The sequence below is a fragment of the Pygocentrus nattereri genome, chromosome 13 (assembly GCF_015220715.1).
Source record: "Pygocentrus nattereri isolate fPygNat1 chromosome 13, fPygNat1.pri, whole genome shotgun sequence".
In the NCBI taxonomy this organism is placed as follows: Eukaryota; Metazoa; Chordata; class Actinopteri; order Characiformes; family Serrasalmidae; genus Pygocentrus; species Pygocentrus nattereri.
In genome coordinates this window covers 37,687,197-37,711,030 of record NC_051223.1, presented here as the reverse complement: position 1 = coordinate 37,711,030, position 23,834 = coordinate 37,687,197, and the positions used below count along the sequence as shown (strand labels likewise).

The following is a 23,834-nucleotide window of genomic DNA, read 5'->3' as shown; positions in this document are numbered from 1 at the left end:
CTCTACCAAAGCGCTCTCTCTCTCTCTCTCTCTCTCTCTCTCTCTCTCTCTCTATGTCTCTCTACCAAAGCGCTCTCTCTCTCTCTCTCTCTCTCTCTCTCTCTCTCTCTCTCTCTCTCTCTCTCTCTCTCTCTCTCTGCTGTTACTCTATGTCTCTCTACCAAAGCGCTCTCTCTCTCTCTCTCTCTGTCTCTCTCTCTCTCTCTGTCTGTCTCTCTCTCTCTCTCTCTCTGTCTCTCTCTCTCTCTCTGTCTGTCTCTCTCTCTCTCTCTGTCTCTCTCTCTCTCTGTCTCTCTCTCTCTCTCTCTCTCTCTCTCTCTCTCTCAAATAAAACTTTCGGCCCGAATTCAATTTTCCCTCTATTGATGTAAACAACGTGAAGTGAGGAGAGAGAGACGGGCGGCGGCTCCTTCCCGACCCAGGGCTTCTCTCTCCCTCCGATCCGCCGGAATAGAGAAGCACCGTCTCGGTGTTCCGAGTTCCTCAAAATAGGATCTATATCATGAATTAAAATTGTATTTTTAAAATTGTATTTTATTTAAAAACTATATTTTTTATTTTTTAAGTTCACGTTCTAACTTAAACTGTGGTGTTTTTCACAAATTTAACAATTAAAAAAAAAAAAGAACTGTTAATACAGACATTTGAATCTGAATAATAATAATTACATTTCTCTAGTCAGCAACTATATGTGGTTTCTTCAGTGTTCTATATCTGCTGTATTATTATTATTATTATTATTATTATTATTATTATTATTATTATTATTATTATTTTCATTTTATTTATTTATTACTGATTGATTTTATTTTATTTTCTTATGAATTGTTAATTTATTTATTTTTTCATCTTATTTTGTGTTAAAAAATAAAAATAAAGACATTTGATAACATTGGAATGTTTTTGTAAGATCTTTTCTTGTGGAAAACCTGATGAGGCCCAGCCTCACCCAGACTCTACCTCCAGCGGCCCCCGGGTAAATTGAGTTTGAGACCCCTGCTTTAGACGGATGAATATGTTGTATATGGTTCTATATAGAACCTTTTGGAAGAGTACCAAAAAGGTTCTTCTACTGTTACAAGTACCCTTTTTAAAAAGTTCTATACAGAACCATATGCAACACGTTCTCCATCAGTCTGAGAACCATTTCACCATGCAGAGAACCCTTCAAAAGAGCCATTGTCTATATTAAAGAACCCTTGAAGAACCATCGCTATAAGAGTGATATTTATGTTTCATTTTGTTTTGTTTCTCTCTTCTGTTTTTTTTGTGAACTGTGATTTTAAGAATATTTGCTGCCAGAAAATATTTTTATCGCATTGAAATTGTTATTAAATAACTGGCCAATCAGCGGAGTGCTGACCTACTGCCTGGTCATAGGGGGCGGGTTTGTCGGAAAACGGGTGGGTTTAACGTAACGTCGTTCCAGTGTAAAGCCCCTGCAGTCCTGGGGGCGCTGTTTCTGTAACTGGTTCTTTAAGTTGGAGAAGAAGATCAGAGGCAGGAGCAGATCTGAAGGTAACGAGCTCTTCATCACTGAACACTGTGGTTTTAATCGATCCTCTGAGAACTGATCGGACACTTGATCTGCTTCTGGAGATGATCAGAGCCACAGAATCTGTGAGCTGTGTTTTCACATCATCAAGTTTTCTGAGATGGTTTGCAAACCCAGCGTTCCCAAAACTATCAAATGTTAATGGATGTAACGCAAGCATGGCCTACGACTGTACACGCTTAAAGATGGTTCTAAAAGGGTTCTTTAGTAAAGGCACTGGTTCTATCTAGATCCATCAGTTCCAGATAGAACTGTTTTATGCTTAAATCTTTTTTGCATGTTGAGATGGTTCTATTTAGCACCATATAGAACCCTTTAGGTCTTCCATTGGGCTGAAGAATCATATCACCCTGTCAGGAACCATTTAAGCATGCAAATGGTTCTTTTAGTATTCGTGGTTCTATATAGAACCATTGTCTTTACTACAGAGACCTTGAAGGACCACCTTTTTTAAGTAGTCATTTGAGGCCACGAGTCGCAGATAGAACCATGTCATGCTTAAATGGTTCTTTACCCGGTGAAATGGTTTCTCTGGTGAAAAATGTGTTGTAAAAGGTTCTGTAAAGCACCAAAAAGATCTTCACAAGAAGCTTGACCTTGTAAAAATAGAAGAACCATTTTTTGTTGATATAAAGAACCATGTAGAACACGTTCTCCATCAATCTGAAGAAACATTGAAGCATGAAATGGTTCTATATGGAACTCATGGTTCTAAATAGAAGCATTCCCTTGACTAATGAGCGAATGAGAGCGAATGTCCATGTGTGTAAAATGTGTGTAAACGTTTTTGCACCCCTAGGCAAATCCCATGTTGACTTTCTGAGTGTAAATAAGTCCCAACATTTACATTTCCAGCATTTAGCAGACGCTCTTCTCCAGAGCGACTTACAGAAAGTGCTTCGTCTGTCTAGAGAAATTGTCTTTGCTGGTTACCAGTAGGTTAGAGACAGAGAGACAGCTGGTCCTGAGCTCAGATACTGCTAGAAACTAAAGCCACTGTAGATACAGAGAGAAAAAAAGCAGAGCTGAACACAGAACAGTGCAATAGACTACAACACACTACAACACACTACAGTACACTACAATACAATACAATACACTACAATACACTACACTACAATACACTACACTAGACTACACTACACTACACTACACTACAACACACTACAACACACTACAGTACACTACAATACAATTCAATAAACTACATAACAATACACTACACTACAATACACTACACTACAATATAATACACTACAAGACACTACACTACATTACTATACAATACACTACAATACACGAAAATACACTACACTACAATACAATACACAACAATACACAACAATACACTACAATACACAACAATACACAACAATACACTACAATACACAACAATACACTACAATACAATACACTACAATACAATACACAGCAATACACTACACTATACTACAATACACTACACTACAATACAATAAACTACACTGCAATACACTACACTACAATACAATAAGTGCAGTACAGTACATTACAATCAGTACCTAATTCAGAGCTGATTTGAGTGCTGTATAAAGAGACGTGTCTCCAGTCTGCGTTTGAAGACTGTCAGAGACTCTGCTGTACAGACAGTCAGGGGGCGTTCGCTCCACCACCTGGGAGCCAGTACGGAGAACAGTCTCGACGCTCATCTTCCACGCGCCTTGAAGGATGGCGGGTCAAGCCGAGCTGTGCTCAAAGCTCGAAGGGCTTGTGGTCCTAAGTCCCAAGTCTTCTACAGAGACACACTACTGGACATTCTAATACGCAGTTACTGTTTATTTACTGAATTTAACACACTGGGCAAAAAGATTCAACACAAAATGCAGCCTGTGCAGAAGTTATGGCATGTTTTGATATTTTACGGTTTATTTTTTTCAGTGATTTTAAACTTTGCAAGCACATAACAATTGTGCACTACCCTGCTGACACAAGACCTTTAGACCCATCAGGATTAAAGCCTCATGCACTTGCTTTCTAATGATAATTGACTCAAAGGGCTCTCACAGAGCAAGGTACTATTTGGTTGGTGGATTATTCTCAGCACTGCAGTAACACTTGTTTGGGCATGATCTATAGTGTAGTGTCACTCTAACAGTCCCACCTGTGTTGGCTACTAATCAAACATAGCAAGGAAGCAAGATGCCTAATCAGATAGGAGCAAGAATCAGATACAGTCCTTGTTCTCACTTTCCAAGCTTCAGTGTGCTTGGCTCACTGTGACTTGGTACCTTGGTCCAGAACTACACACCTGCATGCAAGCTTAGGTCTTCCACATCTTAGGGGTTGTACTGTTACAACCATGTCAAGCTTATATGCAATAGAAGAACTCTTTTGGGCACTTTATATAGAACCCTTTTCAAAAAGGTTCTGTTTAAAACCATCTATTCAACATTCTCCACCAGTTTAAAGAACCTTTCATGAGAACCATGAAATCAAAGAACCCTTTAATCATGCAAAAGGTTTTTTAAGTCTCCATGGTTCCATATAGAATCATCTTCTTTACTAAAGAACCCTTGAGGAACCCTGTTTTGTAAGAGTATTTATTAAAATCTAAACAGGTTTGTGAGGCTCAACCTCACTGCTTTAGTGTCCTTTAGTGCCCCTTAGTGGAGGAACAAGCTTCTCCTAAAACTTGCTTGATTTCAAGCCACTATCTAAAGCTCTTCATGAGCACATACATCAATTGAATTTTGCTTTTGTGGATGAAGGTGTTCCTTGGGTGGACCACAGAATGTAGGACTAATAGGTTGGTACAGGCGTCAGCGTGTATATGAACATGGACGAAATAATTGTCATTCTTATTGCTTGTGATATGGTGCGTCATTGTAGTTGTGATTAGATTAGATTAAGATTAGATTAAGATTAAATTAAGTGACCCTTAATCCCACAACAGGGAAATTTCACCCCTACATTTTGACCCATCCATGCAGTGAAACACCACATACACACTAGGGGGCAGAGAGCACACTTGCCCAGAGTAGTGGACAGCCCTATCCACAGCGCCTGGAGAGCAGCTGGGGGTTAGGTGTCTTCCTCAAGGACACTTCGGTCATGTACTGTTGGCTCAGGGGATCGAACCGGCGACCTTCCGGTCACAAGGCTGGTTCTCTAAGCGCCTGTGACTGCCCACAATGATGTCTTCTTGAGAAGAGATCTCAAACACCACTATTTTTATCTGCGTGCTTCACTTTTAACTGTACATATCTGCCATAAACAATTGGCTATTATGCCTGAATCTCAATAATAAACCTGCTTTTTCAAATAGAAATTTTTTATTGGAAAAGTAAAAAAATAATTTGAGCAATTGTTGGTTTTTGGATGATGGTTAATTGTTTCATCTTTTAATCCCTAGTTTGAAGCCAACTGAACCCTTTTTTCATATGATGCAATCCCAATAATACTTTTATACTTTTGTCATGTTGTCAAATGATTGTTCTTTTTTTTTTTCTCTTTCAGCAATGAATGGCGTCCTGGTTGAGATCTTCTCCTGGTCATGGCGTCCACATTCCTCCACAGTATTAAATGACCTCCACAAACACAACAGGAGAAACCACCGAGAGGAATTTATCACACTGCTGAAATCAAAGATCATGTGAGAATATGGCATCCATAAGAAGCTCCAGTGGTGCGCAGACTTCCTCTGGGTTTCTCCAGCCTGACCCTTCTCAGAACCACATGCAAGAGAGTAGAGGAAAGAAGAGAACTCACCGCTGCTCAGACTGCGGGAAGAGTTTTACCTCACCTAGTAATCTCCAGATACACCGTCGCATTCACACAGGAGAGAAGCCGTATCAGTGCTCGGAGTGCGGGAAGGGTTTTGCTCAGCGAAGTTATCTCCAAGTCCACCAGCGCATTCACACCGGAGAGAAACCATATGACTGTTCAGAGTGTGGAAAGAGTTTTACCGTACGGAGCCGTCTCCGAATACATCAGCGCGTTCACACCGGAGAGAGACCGTATCGGTGCCCGGATTGTGGGAAGAAATTCGTCACACCGACCCATTTCCGAAATCACTGGCGCATTCACACTGGAGAGAAACCGCATCAGTGCTCGGAGTGCGGGAAGAGGTTTATTGAATTAGGCACTCTGAAAATACACCAGCGCGTTCACACAGGAGAGAGACCGTATCAGTGCTCAGAGTGCGGCAAACGATTTACCCAACAAGGTGATCTCCAAAAACACCAGAGCATCCACACAGGAGAGAGACCGTATGACTGCTCAGAGTGCGGGTCCCGTTTTCATCGACAGAGTAACCTCAAAATACATCAGCGCATTCACACAGGAGAGAGACCGTATCAGTGCCCGGACTGTGGGAAGAGATTCGCTGCACCGAGTCACTTCCGAAACCATCGCCGCATTCACACCGGAGAGAGACCGCATCACTGCTCGGAGTGCGGGAAGAGGTTTATTGAATTAGGGTCACTGAAAATACACCAGCGCGTTCACACAGGAGAGAGACCGTATCGCTGTTCAGAGTGCGGGCGCAGGTTTTCTGTACTGAGCCACCTCCAGCGACACCAGCGCGTTCACACCGGAGAAAAACCGTATTACTGCTCGGAGTGCAGGCAGAACTTTCGCCATTTAAACACGTTAAAGACCCACAGATGCGTTAAGAAAGGAAATTGATAACATTGTCAAAATGCAGTATTTCCGTTGTCGGTATTAATGAGTTTTGTAATTTGAGTATTTTTCTGGTTTAACTAGCTTCTAGTGAAGGTAATTTTATGGATAAGTACTCTGATATTTCGGGAGTTGTGTGCATAATTATTGTGTGCTGTTGCTGAGATTTTACATTTACGGCATTTGGCAGACGCTCTTATCCAGAGCGACCTACAGTTTCATTTGACACAGGTAGGTGAAGGTGGTGTTGGGAGTCTTGCCCAAGGACTCTCATTGGTGTAGTGTAGGGTGTTTGCCCAGGTGGGGATTGAACCCCAGTCTACAGCATAGAAGGCAGAGGTGTTACCCACTACACTAACCAACCACATCATTGATACTTTGTGATGCTTTCTGACTCTCAGCAGGTTGTAGCTCATCTGATGAATGTGTGAAAACGTTAAAATTCATATTCTGTTTTTGCCTCTTAAACAGCAGGTTTGTTAGAAGTAATGTTGATTATAAGACTTCAAGCCTCGAAGGTCAAAATTAGTAAAGTACAACTTTATTAGTTGCCTTGCATCCAAAGCAAGCTGTGACGGTCTCACAGATGAGCAGCTAACAAAGCTATGAAAAATTACATTATAAAATCAATACTTGGTTTAAAAGTTATATTCTTACTAATTATTTTGACTTGCAGTGATTCTTGTTTAACCCGTTTGAATGAAATGTAAACCCATTTGAATGTATTTTGACTAGATTTTGCACAATTTCACTTGCCAAGATGAGAACATCTTTTCATTGTTTTCGGTTCTAGCTAACACAGCTAGAGTAGAGACACTATCACAGCTTTCTTAATCACTTGCTTAACACCACGCTCAACTTAAGGCACTGAATGTTTAGTCATAGCAATGTATAATGTGATATACCAACTGTACCTAATATACTCACTTCAAAAGGTGGTTCCTTAAGGGTTCTTTAGTAAAGACATAACTAGCATTAACACTTAATCTACAAATTTCTTGCTTACATGGTTCTTCGCAAGGTTCTTCAGACTGATGGAGAATGTGTTGTACATGGTTCTGTTTGGAACTTTTTTGTAAGGAGTTCTGTATAGCACCAAAAATGGTTCTTCTATTGTTATGATGTCAAGCTTGTACCAAAAGCAGAACCCATGCAGAGAATCGTTTAAGCAGACAAAGGGTTCTTTGAGTGCTCATGGTTCAATATAGAACTATCATCTGTGCTAAAAAACCTTTGAAGGGCTCTATAAGAGTGTGTACAGTGTGTGTAATAATTGGGTTCTATTTAGAACTTTTTTTATAAGGAGTTCTATATCACACCAAATAGGGTTCTTCTGTTGTTAATAGCAGAGCCCTTCTTAGTGCTATATAGAACCTTATACAACACACTCTCCATCTATCTGAAGAACCATTTCGCCATGCAGAGAGTGGTTTAAGCATGCAGAAGGTTCTTTGAGTGAATACGGGTAGGATAAAAGAACTTGATATCTGGTGTGAATCCCCTTCAGGCCAGGTGGGGGCGCCACTATTACTGGTTATTTAAGCCAAATAAAGCAGAGAAGAAGATCAGCAGCGCTTCACAGAGCTGCTGGAGGAGCAGGAGCTGCTGAAGGTGAGGATCTTCTACACCTCACACTCTCATACACTGAGTTCCAGATACACTCTCAGATAAAAGGTTCTAGATATGATTTACTGTTAATATAACAATAATGTCAGTCAATGTAGAAGCTGCAGAACATGTTTTCAGTTGATGGTCTCCCTTTTCCCCCTGCTGGAAAACACCATTAGGATTAAAACCTGATGGTTCTGCTTTCTAATGGGAATTGGTTTAATGGTTTCCAATACAGACCACTAGTTTCCTGTAGAAGACCTTTAGGTCCCATTAGGAAACCATCAGATGTCTTTAGAATTAGACGCTGGTCACCTGTTCAGCCATTAGAATCCTTTACACTGTGATATCAACCCAAATAAAGAAAAAGACAACGCATTACAAAACCATCAGGAACCAACAGACACACTTAATGGTTTCTATTGGGGTTTTTTCAGCAGGGTGAGCAGATTGCACTACTAAAAATATGGTTCTTTTGTAAAGAAAATGGTTCTATACAGAACTATAAGCGTCTATTCTACCATCAGGATCCTTTACACTGGGATATAAACCAATTAAAAAAGACTGAACACATTACAAAACCATCAGGAACCAACAGACACAATTAATGGTTTCTGTTGGTGTTTTTTCAGCAGGGTGGGCAGATTAATTCCTAAAATATGGTTCTTGGTTCTTTAGTAAAGAAAATGGTTCTACACAGAATCATAAACACTCAGAGAACCCTTTGCATGGTGAAAGGGTTCTTCAGATTGATGGAGGGATGACGAGCAGCAGAGGCAGCGTCAGTTCTCACAGCCTCAGACTGAGAGTCTGAGAATAACTCCAATTCAGAAATGATTCTGAAGAAAATAAGAATTTTTATTTTGAGAATAAGAATCTCCCTTAACTTTCTTTCTTAAGAATGAAAGAAAAAACACTTTAAGAAGATTTTCTTTCTTAAGACACGTTCATGATCCCAGATCAGCCCCTGAGCGTGGAGGACCAGATCTGCCAAAATAAAGGATGAATAAAATGAAAAATAAGTGACTTAAATTAATACATGGATTAGAATTGCTTACAATAATGATGAAAAATCTAAAAATGAAGTAATATACATAGAAATTACTATATTAATAAATAAAACCTTACATAAATTAATATATTGATTAATAAAACCTTACATAAATTACTATATTAATAAATAAAACCTTACATACATTAATATATTAATAAATAAAACCTTACATAAATTAATATATTGATTAATAAAACCTTACATAAATTACTATATTAATAAATAAAACCTTACATACATTAATATATTAATAAATAAAACCTTACATAAATTAATATATTGATTAATAAAACCTTACATATATTAATAAATAAAACCTTACATAAATCAATATATTGATTAATAAAACCTTACATAAATTAATATATTAATAAATAAAACCTTACATAAATAAATATATTGATAAATAAAACCTTTCATGAATTACTATATTAATAAATAAAACCTGAAATAAATTAATATTGATGAATAAAACCTTTCATAAATTAATATATTAATAAATAAAACCTTACATAAAGTAATAAATAAATAATACCTTACATAATTAATATATTAATAAACCGTACATAAATTAATATTTTGATAAATGAAACCTTACATAAATTAATATATTAATAAACCGTACATACATTCGTATTTTGATAAATAAAACCTTACATAAATAAATATATTGATGAATAAAACCTTACATAAATTAATATATTAATAAATAAAACCTGAAATAAATTAATATATTGATTAATAAAACCTTACATAAATGAATATATTGATGAATAAAACCTTTCATGAATTACTATATTAATAAATAAAACCTTACATAAATTAATATATTGATTAATAAAACCTTACATAAATTACTATATTAATAAATAAAACCTTACATACATTAATATATTAATAAATAAAACCTTACATAAATTAATATATTGATTAATAAAACCTTACATATATTAATAAATAAAACCTTACATAAATCAATATATTGATTAATAAAACCTTACATAAATTAATATATTGATAAATAAAACCTTTCATGAATTACTATATTAATAAATAAAACCTGAAATAAATTAATATTGATGAATAAAACCTTTCATAAATTAATATATTAATAAATAAAACCTTACATAAAGTAATAAATAAATAATACCTTACATAATTAATATATTAATAAACCGTACATAAATTAATATTTTGATAAATGAAACCTTACATAAATTAATATATTAATAAACCGTACATACATTCGTATTTTGATAAATAAAACCTTACATAAATAAATATATTGATGAATAAAACCTTACATAAATTAATATATTAATAAATAAAACCTGAAATAAATTAATATATTGATTAATAAAACCTTACATAAATGAATATATTGATGAATAAAACCTTTCATGAATTACTATATTAATAAATAAAACCTTACATAAATTAATATTGATGAATAAAACCTTACATAAATTAATATATTGATGAATAAAACCTTTCATGAATTACTATATTAATAAATAAAGCTTTACATAAATTAATATATTGATGAATAAAACCTTATATAAATTAATATATTAATAAATAATACCTTACATAAATTAATATATTAATAAATAATTTGTTAAATTTGCTGTGTGTGTGAGTGAGTTTAAGGGGAACTCCTCTGTTTTTTTTATTTCTGCATAATTAAACAGTTCAGATGTAAACAGAGTCAGTCAGAGAGTTCTAGAGAAACCAACTGAGCAAGAGCTGTTCACAGTGGTGGTGATAGGAACCAGACGTCCCCCTCTAAAGCTCCTCACAGTGACTGAACAGTAAAGGTCTGAGACCTGGTTTTCTGGCAGGTTTGTGATCATTCATTTTAATCAGTGTAATAATGACGGAGGGAAACTTTGAGGGTATTTTAAGGCAAAATAGTTCTGAAATCATTATTTCAGATTTTCCATCATCAGCATTCCTTATAAACTCAGAAGACTCATAACTGCTGGTTCTGGATGGTAAATAAAATGGCAAACCCTGGTTCTCATAACTGCTACTGGTGACTCCTTAGCGTTACTACTGAGTGCTGATTGGTTAGCGTTACTGCTACTGAGAGCTGATTGGTTAGCGTTACTGCTACTGAGAGCCCATTGGTTAGCGTTACTGCTACTGAGAGCTGATTGGTTAGCGTTACTGCTACTGAGAGCCGATTGGTTAGCGTTACTGCTACTGAGAGCCGATTGGTCAGTGTTACTGCTACTGAGAGCTGATTGGTCAGTGTTACTGCTACTGAGAGCTGATTGGTCAGCGTTACTGCTACTGAGAGCTGATTGGTCAGTGTTACTGCTACTGAGACCTGATTGGTCAGTGTTACTGCTACTGAGTGCTGATTGGTTAATTCATGATATTTTTAGAAAAAAAGAACTAAATCCAGTTAAATGAGGCTAATTTTGCCATCTGTTAAACTAAACATGCATTTATTTTATCACAAGAAGTGACGACGGACACGTGTTCAGAAAAGCTTTTGTCATCATTGATAATGATATATTTTGTCTAATCGCCCAGCCCTGATTTCTACACTAGTTACTTCCCAACGATATTGTCACAGTTTTGTCGCAGTGTCAAATCACATTTTTCCTTTTCTCCTTCAGAAATCAGCAACACACTGTTCTGGATCTTCTTCCGCTCCTGATGTTCCTCACACAGATTAGATTTACGTCCACGTTCCAATCAGATGATGCCAGCAAGAGGAACAGATCACACTGCAGAACCCGCGCGACACTAAATGTGGGAACAGAATATGGGCCCCAGGAGAAGCTCCAGTACTGAGCAAACCTCCGGTGATGCTCCCCACACCGAGACGACCTGCAGACCAACGAAGAAAACTGCGGTAAAGAAAAGAACTCACCACTGCTCAGAGTGCGGGAAGAGCTTCACTCGGCAGAGTGATCTCCAGAAACACCAGCGCGTCCACACCGGAGAGAAACCATACCACTGCTCAGAGTGCGGCAAGAGGTTTACCGTACAGAGTAACTTTCAGGTACACCAGCGCATCCACACCGGAGAGAAACCGCACTGCTGCTCCGAGTGCGGGAAGAGGTTTATTGAAATAAGCACTCTGAAGAAGCACCAGCGCATCCACACCGGAGAGAAGCCGTATCTCTGCTCTGAGTGTGGGAAGAGCTTCAATCAGCGGAGCAGCCTGCAGCGGCACCGGCGCATCCACACCGGAGAGAGGCCGTACCAGTGCTCTGAGTGCGGGGAGAGCTTTAACGTACAGAGCAGCCTGCAGCTGCACCAGCGCATCCACACCGGGGAGAAACCCTATTACTGCTCAGACTGTGGCCGTAGCTTCAGACACTCGAAAACTTTAAAAAGACACAAATGCACTAAGAACGAAGACTTGTGACAGCGTCATCAAATAAAGGCGTTTTGGTAAGCGGTTCCTGTGTGAGCCGTGCCACCTGCACTCCCGGGCCAAGCCCAAAACATCAAAACATTAAGCTTTTAACGGCCTTAATAACGGATCATTAAAAGAGCAATGTCCAAGATGCCACAACCCTTTGAATTCATATTCCATGCCCCAAATCAGGAGGCAGTATATCGCCAGAAAGTTGTGGTGTCCACTGCTATCGCAAGAAACAAGCAGAGTGTCCAACTTCAGGGGCTAGATCCTTTGTAGGCCGCGTCCTTCGAAGGCTCCTTAGACTGGCAAAGGCTGAACCGAAATAAGACGGTCTGCCCTACGGCGGATTCCCTGTCTGAGTCACAGCATTGCTGTTTCCGCCCTTACCTTCACGCCACAAAACTCCCCTCTTTTTATTTTAATTTATTAGAGCTGGAGATGCTTCAGAGGGTGCAGGCAGGATGGAGTGGGTGGAGATGGGTGTCAGGGCTGATGTGTGACAGAAGGATAGCCGCAAGAGTGAAAGGGAAGGTTTACAAGACAGTAGTGCGTCCTGCTATGATGGACGGTTTGGAGACTGTGGCTCTGTCTAAAAGACAGGAGGCTGAGCTGGAGGTGGTGGAGATGAAGATGCTGAGATTTTCGTTGGGAGTGACGAGGATGGACAAGATTAGAAGTGAGCAGATCAGAGGGACAGTGAAGGTGGAGCAGTTTGGAGATAAAGCCAGAGAGGCCAGGTTGAGATGGTTTGGACATGTGTTGAGGAGGAATAGTGAATATATTGGTCAAAGAATGTTGGAGATGGAGCTGCCGGGCAGAAGGAGAAGAGGTAGACCTCAGAGAAGGTTTATGGATGTAGTGAAGGTGGACATGGAGATGGTTGGTGTGAAAGTAGAGGAGGCAGTGGATAGGGCAAGATGGAGGCAGATGATTCGCTGTGGTGACCCCTAAAGGGAGCAGCCGAAAGAAGAAGGAGATATATTACTTATATTGAAAAGTGTCTCTTCAGCCACCGTTCGCTTCTCTGTTCACGCCTCTATGTTCTCGAATCCTCGGCATATGTAGAAAAGAAGGACACATTTCTCGACCGCATATTTCGAGCCTTCGAAATGGGACAGTCTGGTCGCGCCGCTGTGACGCAATAGGCCTTCAAATGCAGCCTCCGAAGGATGCAGCCCCTGAATTGGGACACACTAAAGGACATGCACAGTCTCTTAGCAAAAATATTAGTCAAGGCAATGATATTTATAAAACCTTTTTACACAGCGTCAATTTAAAATTCTTTACATAAACAGAAAAATGATAGCTTTAGATAATAATACAGCTTATAGAACGGATCGTACCGGTACTAAAATCTGATTGGCTGAGCCACGTTTGACGCTGTTGTAAAATCCACAATACATGCACAGCTGTAACCACCTCACAGCAACTGAGCTCTGTATCAATGCGCCACGGCACACTAAAAAACCTTCTGCTGTTAATGAATCATCTTTGAGCACAGAGTGTACTGATGAAGGAAGAGCCCGTCTTTTTGTTTAAACTGAGGGGCCGACAGCTTATTTTCTTACTCACAACTAGGCTGGTCAGCTAGCTGAACATGCTGAACAACTCCATCATTAGTATCACAGGTTTAAATTAAAGTACTTACGGTTTGATTAACCGTAAAACGGCAGTATAGAAGTCTAAAGAATGAACTTGAATGTCTTTCACACCTCAAATGTCCGTGTTTCAGTGAGAAGTCGCGTCAAACCCAGGCTGAATCCCAAACGGCTCTGTACTCCCTATATAGTGTACCAGCTATGATCGTGTAGGAATTCAGGTGTTCCAGTCACTTCCATGGCCACAGGTGTATAAAGCCGAGCCCCTAGGCCTGCAGACTGCTTCTACAGACATTAGTGAAAGAATGGGTCGCTCTCAGGAGCTCAGTGAATTCCAGCGTGGTACCGTGATCGGACGCCACCTGTGCAGCAAGTCCAGTCGTGAAATTTCCTCACTACTAAATATTCCAGAGTCAACTGTCAGTGGGATTATAACAAAGTGGAAGCGATTGGGAACGACAGCAACTCAGCCACGAAGTGGTCGGCCACGTAAAATGACAGAGCGGGGTCAGCGGATAGTGCGCAGAGGTCACCAACTTTCTGCAGAGTCAGTCACTACAGACCTCCAAACTTCATGTGGCCTTCAGATCAGCTCAAGAACAGCGTAAAGAGCTTCATGGAATGGGTTTCCATGGGCGAGCAGCTGCATCCAAGCCTTACATCACCAAGCGCAGTGCAAAGCGTGGAATGCAGTGGTGTAAAGCGCCGCCACTGGACTCTAGAGCAGAGGAGACGTGCTCTCTGGAGTGACCAATCACGGTTCTCCATCTGGCAATCCGATGGACGAGTCTGGGTTTGTCTGGCTGCATTGTGCCGAGTGTAAAGTTTGGTGGAGGGGGGATCATGGTGTGGGGTTGTTTTTCAGGAGTTGGGCTCAGCCCCTTAGTTCCAGTGAGAGGAACTCTTAAAGCTTCAGCACCAAGAAATTTCATGCTCCCAACTTTGTGGGAACGGTTTGGGGACGGCCCCTTCCTGTTCCAGCATGACTGCGCACCAGTGCACAAAACAGGTCCATAAAGACATGGATGAGCGAGTTTGGTGAGGAAGAACTTGATTAGCCTGCACAGAGTCCTGACCACAACCCCATAGAACACCTTTGGGACGAATTAGAGTGGAGACTGTGAGCCAGGCCTTCTCGTCCAATGTCTGACCTCACAAACGCGCTTCTGGAAGAACGGTCAAAAATTCCAACAAACACACTCCTAACTTTTGTGGAAAGCTTTGCCAGAAGAGTTGAAGCTGGTATAGCTGCAAAGGGTGGGCCCACATCATATTAAACCCTATGGATTAAGAATGGGATGTCACTTAAGCTCATGTGTGTGTGAAGAAGGCAGACGAGCAAATACTTTTGGCAGTATAGGGTATATTATTCACTGTTGTGCTGCAGGATCCAGTATTTAAATTCATACGTAGTGCACTATGTAGGGAGCAGGGAGCTGTTTGAGATTTAACCCCAGTGTGAATCGTTAGCTTGGTGCTAAATAAGACTGGCAGTGGTAATTCGGTGACCAAAAAATACTTAAAAAGTGAAGGTTTGAGCATTAAACAGTGCCGTGCTATCAGGTGTTCATTATTATACAATAAAAATTTAAGTCAAATTCATGAAATGACTGCGGTGTACAGCGACGTGCAGCCAAATTCAGCGGTACATGATTGCGTGGCAACAATACTCTAAAGGAACTACATTTCTTGGTGGAATACTTGTTCATGTCGATTTTTATTAATAATTTAAAAATGTGCATTTTAATTCACCTTAAAGGGCTAAAACATAAAAGATAATAACAAGAATTGTTAAAAGAATTAAAATAGTGATTAAAAAAGTTAAAATATTAACACTTTCAGTAACTTTAAACAACTACTTTTATAAGCTATTGCTAAATAGAGGGCATTTCTGTTTAGCGCAAAATAATCCTGTTCGATTTGAGACTATACTGTTTCAAAAATCTGGGCACTTGACAGAGTGTGGTTTTTCCGAGCTCTGATCTTATAGACGATTAATATTCAGTATTAATGACTGTTTGTGTTCAGGTTTAGCTCTTTAGCTGCTTGTTTTATGATGAAAGATGTTAAATATTGACCTTGAAAGAAACTTGTGTCCATTAAACGGCTTTAAGATGAAATGATCATTGGAGTTGTCTACTTTAGACAAAAGCAATAACAATTAGAATATTAACACTTTCAGTCATTTTAAACAACTACTTTTATAAGCTGTTGTTAAATAGCCAGTGTTGGCGTTAACTGCTGCTTACTTACCAGTCTAGGAGAAAAGTAGCAAGTTCAGCATCAAACTCCGCGAGAGCTCAAGTCTCCAGTAGGGGAATGCACTGCCAGGACTAACTCTGTTTATGTTGCTTCTTTTCTTTGCTGCCGAATGTGGTTTTTGCTGGCGGCAGTGGTGAACAGTCGCTTGCCAAGAGCTTCAGCATTCACCGTGGCCTCCTGAGCTACAAAGTGCTATTAGGAGTCAGGATGGGCCTGGGCTAGCATGTTAGCATGCTAACTTCAGTAGATTTATCTGCAACATGATGCACAGGCTTCTTGGACAAAACATCAAAACTGTTATTTCTTCACATTCTGTTAATAATTTGTTCATTTTGGAATGTTTACAATAAAAATCAAATTGCTCCATTAAACAAGAAGGAGCAGCAGGTTAGTGTGGAATATTTATGATGAGGTTTTGTGCGTCAACTTTGCAGACAGTCTTTCACAGCAGCTAGTTTGTGCTTAATGTCAAACCATATATTCTCTATAGGGTTTAACTCTGGAACTTTAACTTCTGACCATCCAGAACCATCAGGACAAAACACTATATTTTGGGCTTGGCCACTATTTATGTATTTCTGCATTTATTTGCATGGGAGTGCTCTGGTGAAGGTATATCATGTGCCGTTGTCGTAATGAACTTATGTGTTGATATACTTAACATATTAAGTTTTAGACCCTCATACTAACATTACATTCTTCTTAAGAGTGGGTTTAGTTGATCAGATGTGCAAAATGTGGTGTACAGAATAATGTTATGGGCCAAGCCTCCTAGAAAGAAGAGCAGCCACAAAGCAAGTCTCAAATCAAACCTCTGTAGTATAACTAGTCACTTTCAGTGCCTGTAATGCAGGGGTGCCCAGTCCTGCTGCTGGAGAGTTCAGATCCATCACACTTGACTCTGATGTTCAGGTGCTCCTGAAAGCCTTTAGTACCTGGATCAGGTGCTTTGGATGAGGGTTCCAGGAAGGGCTGAACAATTTGGGAAAAATATCTAATTGCGATTTTCCTGATTGATATTGCGACTGTGAAATAAGCCGCGATTGTTTTCTGTAAATTGAAGTCCAGGCCTGTTATTTTGGCCGAAAGGACCAAATCATCCACTTTTTCTGGCTTGAGACCTGAACACTAAACATGCCAGACTGACAGTTAGTCATGCTTGTGATGTTACAGCATATAATTGTTTGGCTGCTTCTGATTGGTCTAATTCATCTACAGGCAGTTTACAAGCTCTGATTTTGGAATAATGTTCCACAATTAAGAAAACATTGTTAATAAAAATTGCAGCTCTTGCGATTTAAACATTTCACTCTTTTTAACTGTGATATTGATATAAAAGTGGTTAATCTTTCAGCCCTAGCTGCAGGGTGGTGGATCTCCAGGACCAGGATTGGGCTCCCCTCAAGGAATTGGGTTCCACTGGGAAATGAAGCAGGATGCAATGTACTGTTAAAGGTGAGGTGTGGAATGTTGTACGCAGGGCTCCATGGCCGTAGACTGCTGTACCTGATGGTTTTTTAATGTAATTTGGCTTGTTTAATGGGTTGATATCACAGTGGAAAGGATCGTAATGGTTTAACAGGTGACCAGTGACTGATTCTAAATGCATTTGATGGTTTCCTAATGGGAAAAAAGGTTTTCTACAGGAAACTATTGGGCTCTATTGGAATCCATTAAGCCAAACTACATTAGAAAGCAAAACCATTAGGTTTTAATCCTAATCCTGGTTTCGAAGGGTCCTTTTTCAGAAGGGTAGTGGAGGATGTGAGGGTTAATAACACTCAGCTCTTTCTGAACCCGTAACACGTTTAATGACTAAAGCCATTATTGTTCATCGTCGAGGCATCACAAGTTCACGTTTTACAGCAGAAACGGTCATACGCCAGCGCTGCTCTCCAGCAGGACCCCATAAATCCCCATAAATCCCAGCCAACTGTTTGAGGCTGAATCTCAAATGGCTCCCTTCTCCCTACAAAGAGAAGCACACAGGCCTTTAAACAACGGCTGCTGCATCTAAACAGAGCTCAGTGAGCCTAACAGAGAAACCGTATACAACACATTCATGATGCGAAGAGCCCTTTAATTATGCAATGGGTTCTTTGATTGTTCACTGTTCTCCGTGAAACCATTTTATTTACTTAAGAACCATCTTTTTGAAGAGTGTAGGGCAACCGTGACCCTGCTGAAAAACCCTTAAGTGTTTCTGTTGGTTCCTGATGGTTTGTTGTGTGTTTTGGATTTTTTAATGGGTGGATATTACAGTGTAAACGATCCTAACGGTTTAACAGGCGACCAGTGGCTGATCTCAAATGCATTCGATGCTTTACTAATGGGATCTAAAGGCGTTTTACAGGAAACTTGTAGTCTCTAATGGAAACCATTAGGCCCATTAGAGAGCAAATCCTAATGTTTTTTTAATGGTTCGTTTTCAGCAGGAGCATCACACTGATTCATCTAAAATGCACTGTTGAAATTTTATTTCCAGGTTGTGAAATTTTCAAGAGGTGAGGGTTTGTAGGAATACGGGTGTGTTTTATAGGAATACGGGTGGGATTATAAATAACGCCATCTGGTGCCATCATGAAAGCCCGGCAGTCCAGTTGGGGGCGCTATTTCTACAATGGTTTTGCTACAGCAATAAAACAGAGAAGAACAGGAGCAGCAGTCCCGGCGTCCACAGAGCTGCTGGAGGAGCTGGAGCTGCTCTGCTGGAGGTGAGGAGCTTCAGCTCTACTGTTTACTCTGAGCTTCTACAGGAACAGGTCTGGACATGATCAGGTTTTTAAAAGGTGCTGATATAAACACACACAAACAGTGTCTCTGTGCTCCTGAGCTCGTCCTTTCAGCTGATCATGTTCTCCTATACTCTTAAGAAGATGGTTCTTCAAGGGCTCCTTGGTAGAAGATGCTTCTATACAGAACCATGAACACTCAAAGAACCCTTTGCTTCATTAAAGGATTATTTGGGTCATTAAATAGTTCTTCAGACTGATAATGCTGCAAAGAGTTGTACATGGAACCTTATTGAAAGGGGTTCTGTATAGCACCAAAAAGGTTCTGTTATTGTTACGATGTCAGGCTTTAAAAAAGACTCTAAATAGAACCACCTATAGCACATTCTCCATCAGTCAGAGGAACCGTTTCACCATGCAAAGAACCATTCAATCATGCAAAGGGTTCTTTGGTTTTATCTATTCATGGTTCTAGATAGAATACTTTTCTTCACTAAAGAACCACTGAAGAACCATCTCAGCAGTGTTTCTTGTAAAGAGTTGTTTGCTGATCCTGCTGGAAAAAAAAAATCATAGATCATATTAAAAGGTTCTAGTGGTGTCTAGTGGTCTCTAATGGTGTTCAATGTTTTCCTGATGGGTTGAAATCACAGTGTAGAGGATCCTAGAGGATGGTTTAGCACGTGACCAAAGACTGATTCCATTTGATGTTTTCCTAATAGGATCTAAAGGTGTTCTACAGGAAGCTAGTGGTCTCTAATGTTAAGCATTAAGCCATTTCCCATTAGAAAGCAAAACCACCATCAGGGTTTAATCCTAATGGTTCTAATGGTCTCTTTTCAACAGAAGTCTAACAGTTAGCTTGGCACATTTTGGAATAAATGTGTATTTCCTGGTTGGTCAAGTTTGTGTTATTGAATGACTGCATGTCTAAAAATACTAAACATAAAGAATATAGAACGCATGTATGACATGATCTACAGACAGATAGATAGATAGACAAATAGACAGATAGCTAGACAGATAGCTAGACAAATAGACAGACAGACAGATAGCTAGACAAATAGAAAGATAGCTAGACAGACAGACAGACAGATAGCTAGATAGACAGACAGACAGATAGCTAGATAAATAGACAGACAGACAGATAGCTAGATAAATAGACAGACAGACAGATAGCTAGATAAATAGACAGACAGACAGATAGCTAGACAAATAGAAAGATAGCTAGACAAATAGACAGACAGACAGCTAGCTAGACAAATAGACAGATAGCTAGATAAATAGACAGACAGACAGATAGCTAGATAAATAGACAGACAGACAGATAGCTAGACAAATAGAAAGATAGCTAGACAAATAGACAGATATAGAAAGATAGCTAGACAAATAGACAGACAGACAGATATCTAGACAAATAGATATAGAACGATAGCTAGACAAATAGACAGACAGACAGATAGCTAGACAAATAGAAAGATAGCTAGACAAATACAGATATAGAAAGATAGCTAGACAAATAGACAGACAGACAGATATCTAGACAAATAGACAGACAGACAGATAGCTAGACAAATAGAAAGATAGCTAGACAAATAGAAAGATAGCTAGACAAATAGACAGATATAGAAAGATAGCTAGACAAATAGACAGACAGACAGATATCTAGACAAATAGAAAGACAGCTAGACAAATACAGATATAGAAAGATAGATAGACAGACAGACAGATATCTAGACAAATAGATATAGAACGATAGCTAGACAAATAGACAGACAGACAGATAGCTAGACAAATAGAAAGATAGCTAGACAAATACAGATATAGAAAGATAGCTAGACAAATAGACAGACAGACAGATATCTAGACAAATAGACAGACAGACAGATAGCTAGACAAATAGACAGATAGCTAGATAAATAGACAGACAGATAGCTAGACAAATAGAAAGATAGCTAGACAAATAGACAGATATAGAAAGATAGCTAGACAAATAGACAGACAGACAGATAGCTAGACAAATAGACAGACAGACAGATATCTAGACAAATAGATATAGAACGATAGTTGGACAAATAGACAGACAGACAGATAGCTAGACAAATAGAAAGATAGCTAGACAAATAGACAGACAGACAGATATCTAGACAAATAGACAGACAGACAGATAGCTAGAGAAATAGACAGACAGACAGATAGCTAGACAAATAGACAGATAGCTAGATAAATAGACAGACAGACAGATAGCTAGACAAATAGAAAGATAGCTAGACAAATACAGATATAGAAAGATAGCTAGACAAATAGATAGACAGACAGACAGATATCTAGACAAATAGATATAGAATGATAGCTAGACAAATAGACAGACAGACAGATAGCTAGACAAATAGAAAGATAGCTAGACAAATACAGATATAGAAAGATAGCTAGACAAATAGACAGACAGACAGATATCTAGACAAATAGACAGACAGACCGATAAATAGACAGACAGACAGATAGCTAGATAAATAGACAGACAGACAGATAGCTAGATAAATAGACAGACAGACAGATAGCTAGATAAATAGACAGACAGACAGATAGCTAGACAAATAGAAAGATAGCTAGACAAATAGAAAGATAGCTAGACAAATAGACAGATATAGAAAGATAGCTAGACAAATAGACAGACAGACAGATATCTAGACAAATAGACAGACAGACAGATAGCTAGACAAATAGAAAGATAGCTAGACAAATACAGATATAGAAAGATAGCTAGACAAATAGACAGATAGACAGACAGACAGACAGATAGATAGCTAGACAAATAGACAGACAGATAGATAGCTAGACAAATAGACAGACAGATAGACAGCTAGACAAATAGACAGACAGCTAGACAAATAGACAGACAGCTAGACAAATACAGACAGCTAGACAAATAGACGGCTAGACAAATAGACAGATAGCTAGACAAATAGAAAGATAGCTAGACAAATACAGATATAGAAAGATAGCTAGACAAATAGATAGACAGACAGACAGATATCTAGACAAATAGACAGACATCTAGACAAATAGACAGACAGACATCTAGACAAATAGACAGCTAGACAAATTCAGACAGACAGCTAGACAAGCTGTGTTAAGAAAAAAATGAAAAACCAGCAAGACGGCTGAGCAAGAGACCAAAGAAACCCACAAATGTGAGAATTTTTGCAGTTAAAAATTACAATAACCACTGTTTTAAATCGCTAATAGCATGCTAATGTCTCGGTAGCTAGCTAGCTAACTTTCCAGTTCCGCCTTAAATAGTCCAGCAGTTCTGACACCTGAAGTGCCAGCAATTAACTGCTGCACCATTTAAGGTGGAACAGGAAAATTCTGGCTTCAGCTTCGTATCACCTTTTTATTTAGGGGTCTGATTTGGTAGGGCAAGATTTCAACCACTACCCCTTGTAACCCAGTTAGGGTGACACTCAAAAACAAGGGGTATGGGTATAAAGAAGAAATGGGATTGGGGCCCAAGTGAACTTTTGTACAATGCTGACAAAACGTTTGTGCACTAACAAATCGAATTCTTCTTCCATTCTCCTCCAGCGATGAACAGGTCCCTGTTCCAGATCTCCTTCTGGTTCTGGTGTCCACTTTCCAACGCAGGATAAATGTACCTCAAAACCAAGCAGGAGATTCCACTGAGAGTAACACATCACATGGTTGAGGTCAGAGAAAGTGTGAGAACATGGCATCCAGAAGAAGCCGGAGGACTCAAAGCTCTTCCGGTGCTCTCCGCACCAACACGTCTCGCAGACGGAGGCATCATCAGTGCTCAGAGTGCGGGAAGAGCTTCACTCAGCGAGGTCACCTCCACGTACATCTGCGCATTCACACGGGAGAGAAACCGCATCACTGCTCAGACTGCGGCAAGAGTTTTGTTGAAATCAGTACTCTGAAAAAACACCAGCGCATACACACAGGAGAGAAGCCGTATCGGTGCTCCGAGTGCGGGAGGAGCTTCACTCAGCAGAGTGGACTCCAGCGACACCAGCAGATCCACTCCGGAGAGAAACCGCATTACTGCTCGGACTGTGGGAAGACGTTTAATCAGCTTGGTCATCTCCGACGGCACCAGCGCATCCACACAGGAGAGAAGCCGTATCAGTGCTCTGAGTGCGGGAAGAGCTTTAACGTGCAGAGTGCCCTTCATTTGCACCGGCGCATTCACACCGGAGAGAAACCGTATTACTGCTCAGACTGCGGCAGGAACTTCAGGCACTCAAACACTTTGAAGTCGCACAAATGTGTTAAGAACGAAACCTCTTGACGATAAAATAACGCATTCATTTTCATGAGTCGTTTTCAAATATGGATTGGGTATCTTTGGGATTTCATCAACACCGATATTGATACTGATGCTGCTTATCGATACTGATACCTTAGATCCAAAGACCAGACATAACATGAGAAGATCTAAAAAGAGGTTAAAAAAAAAAGGCTTTGGTCATCTCCAAATGACCGATGACATTGTTAACAAGTATTAAGCCCCATTCGGACAGGATTCGTTTAACATGATCAGGAGGGTTGTGTAAATATTACCAGTGTTTCTCAGTGATTTCAATTCCATCTGAATGCACCATGTCAGTCATTTTTACTGACACTTCAGTAAAGACTCTGGCACCTTTTACCTTCCATTAAATGAGCTATAAAAAACCCCTCAGGTTATACTCTCACCAACCACACCTGTTCATTTGCTTGTTAACACAAATAGCTAATCAGCCAATCACACGGCCGCAACTCAGTGCATTTAGGCATGTAGAGGTGGTCAAGACAACCTGCTGAAGTGCAGACCGAGCATCAGAACGGGGAAGAAAGGGGATTTAAGGGACTTTGAACATGGTGTGGTTGTTGGTGCCAGACGGGCTGGTCTGAGTATTTCAGAAACTGCTGATCTGCTGGGATTTTCACACACAACCATCTCTAGGGTTTACAGAGAACG

At 39.6% G+C, this 23,834-nt stretch overlaps 1 protein-coding gene across 1 annotated transcript in view; it reads left to right on the top strand.

The window, feature by feature from the left end:
- The window catches only part of LOC108442028 (zinc finger protein 850-like), a 41,106-nt gene extending 17,556 nt beyond the window's left edge, over nucleotides 1-23,550 (top strand). The window contains exons 2-4 of the mRNA XM_037543898.1: nucleotides 5,051-6,217; nucleotides 11,644-12,258; nucleotides 22,566-23,550. Coding sequence (XP_037399795.1) covers nucleotides 5,195-6,217; nucleotides 11,644-12,258; nucleotides 22,566-23,162 — 2,235 coding nt within the window. The 5' untranslated portion in view covers nucleotides 5,051-5,194 and the 3' untranslated portion in view covers nucleotides 23,163-23,550. The remainder of the gene's footprint in view (nucleotides 1-5,050; nucleotides 6,218-11,643; nucleotides 12,259-22,565) is intronic.
- The last annotated feature ends 284 nt before the right edge of the window (nucleotides 23,551-23,834 follow it).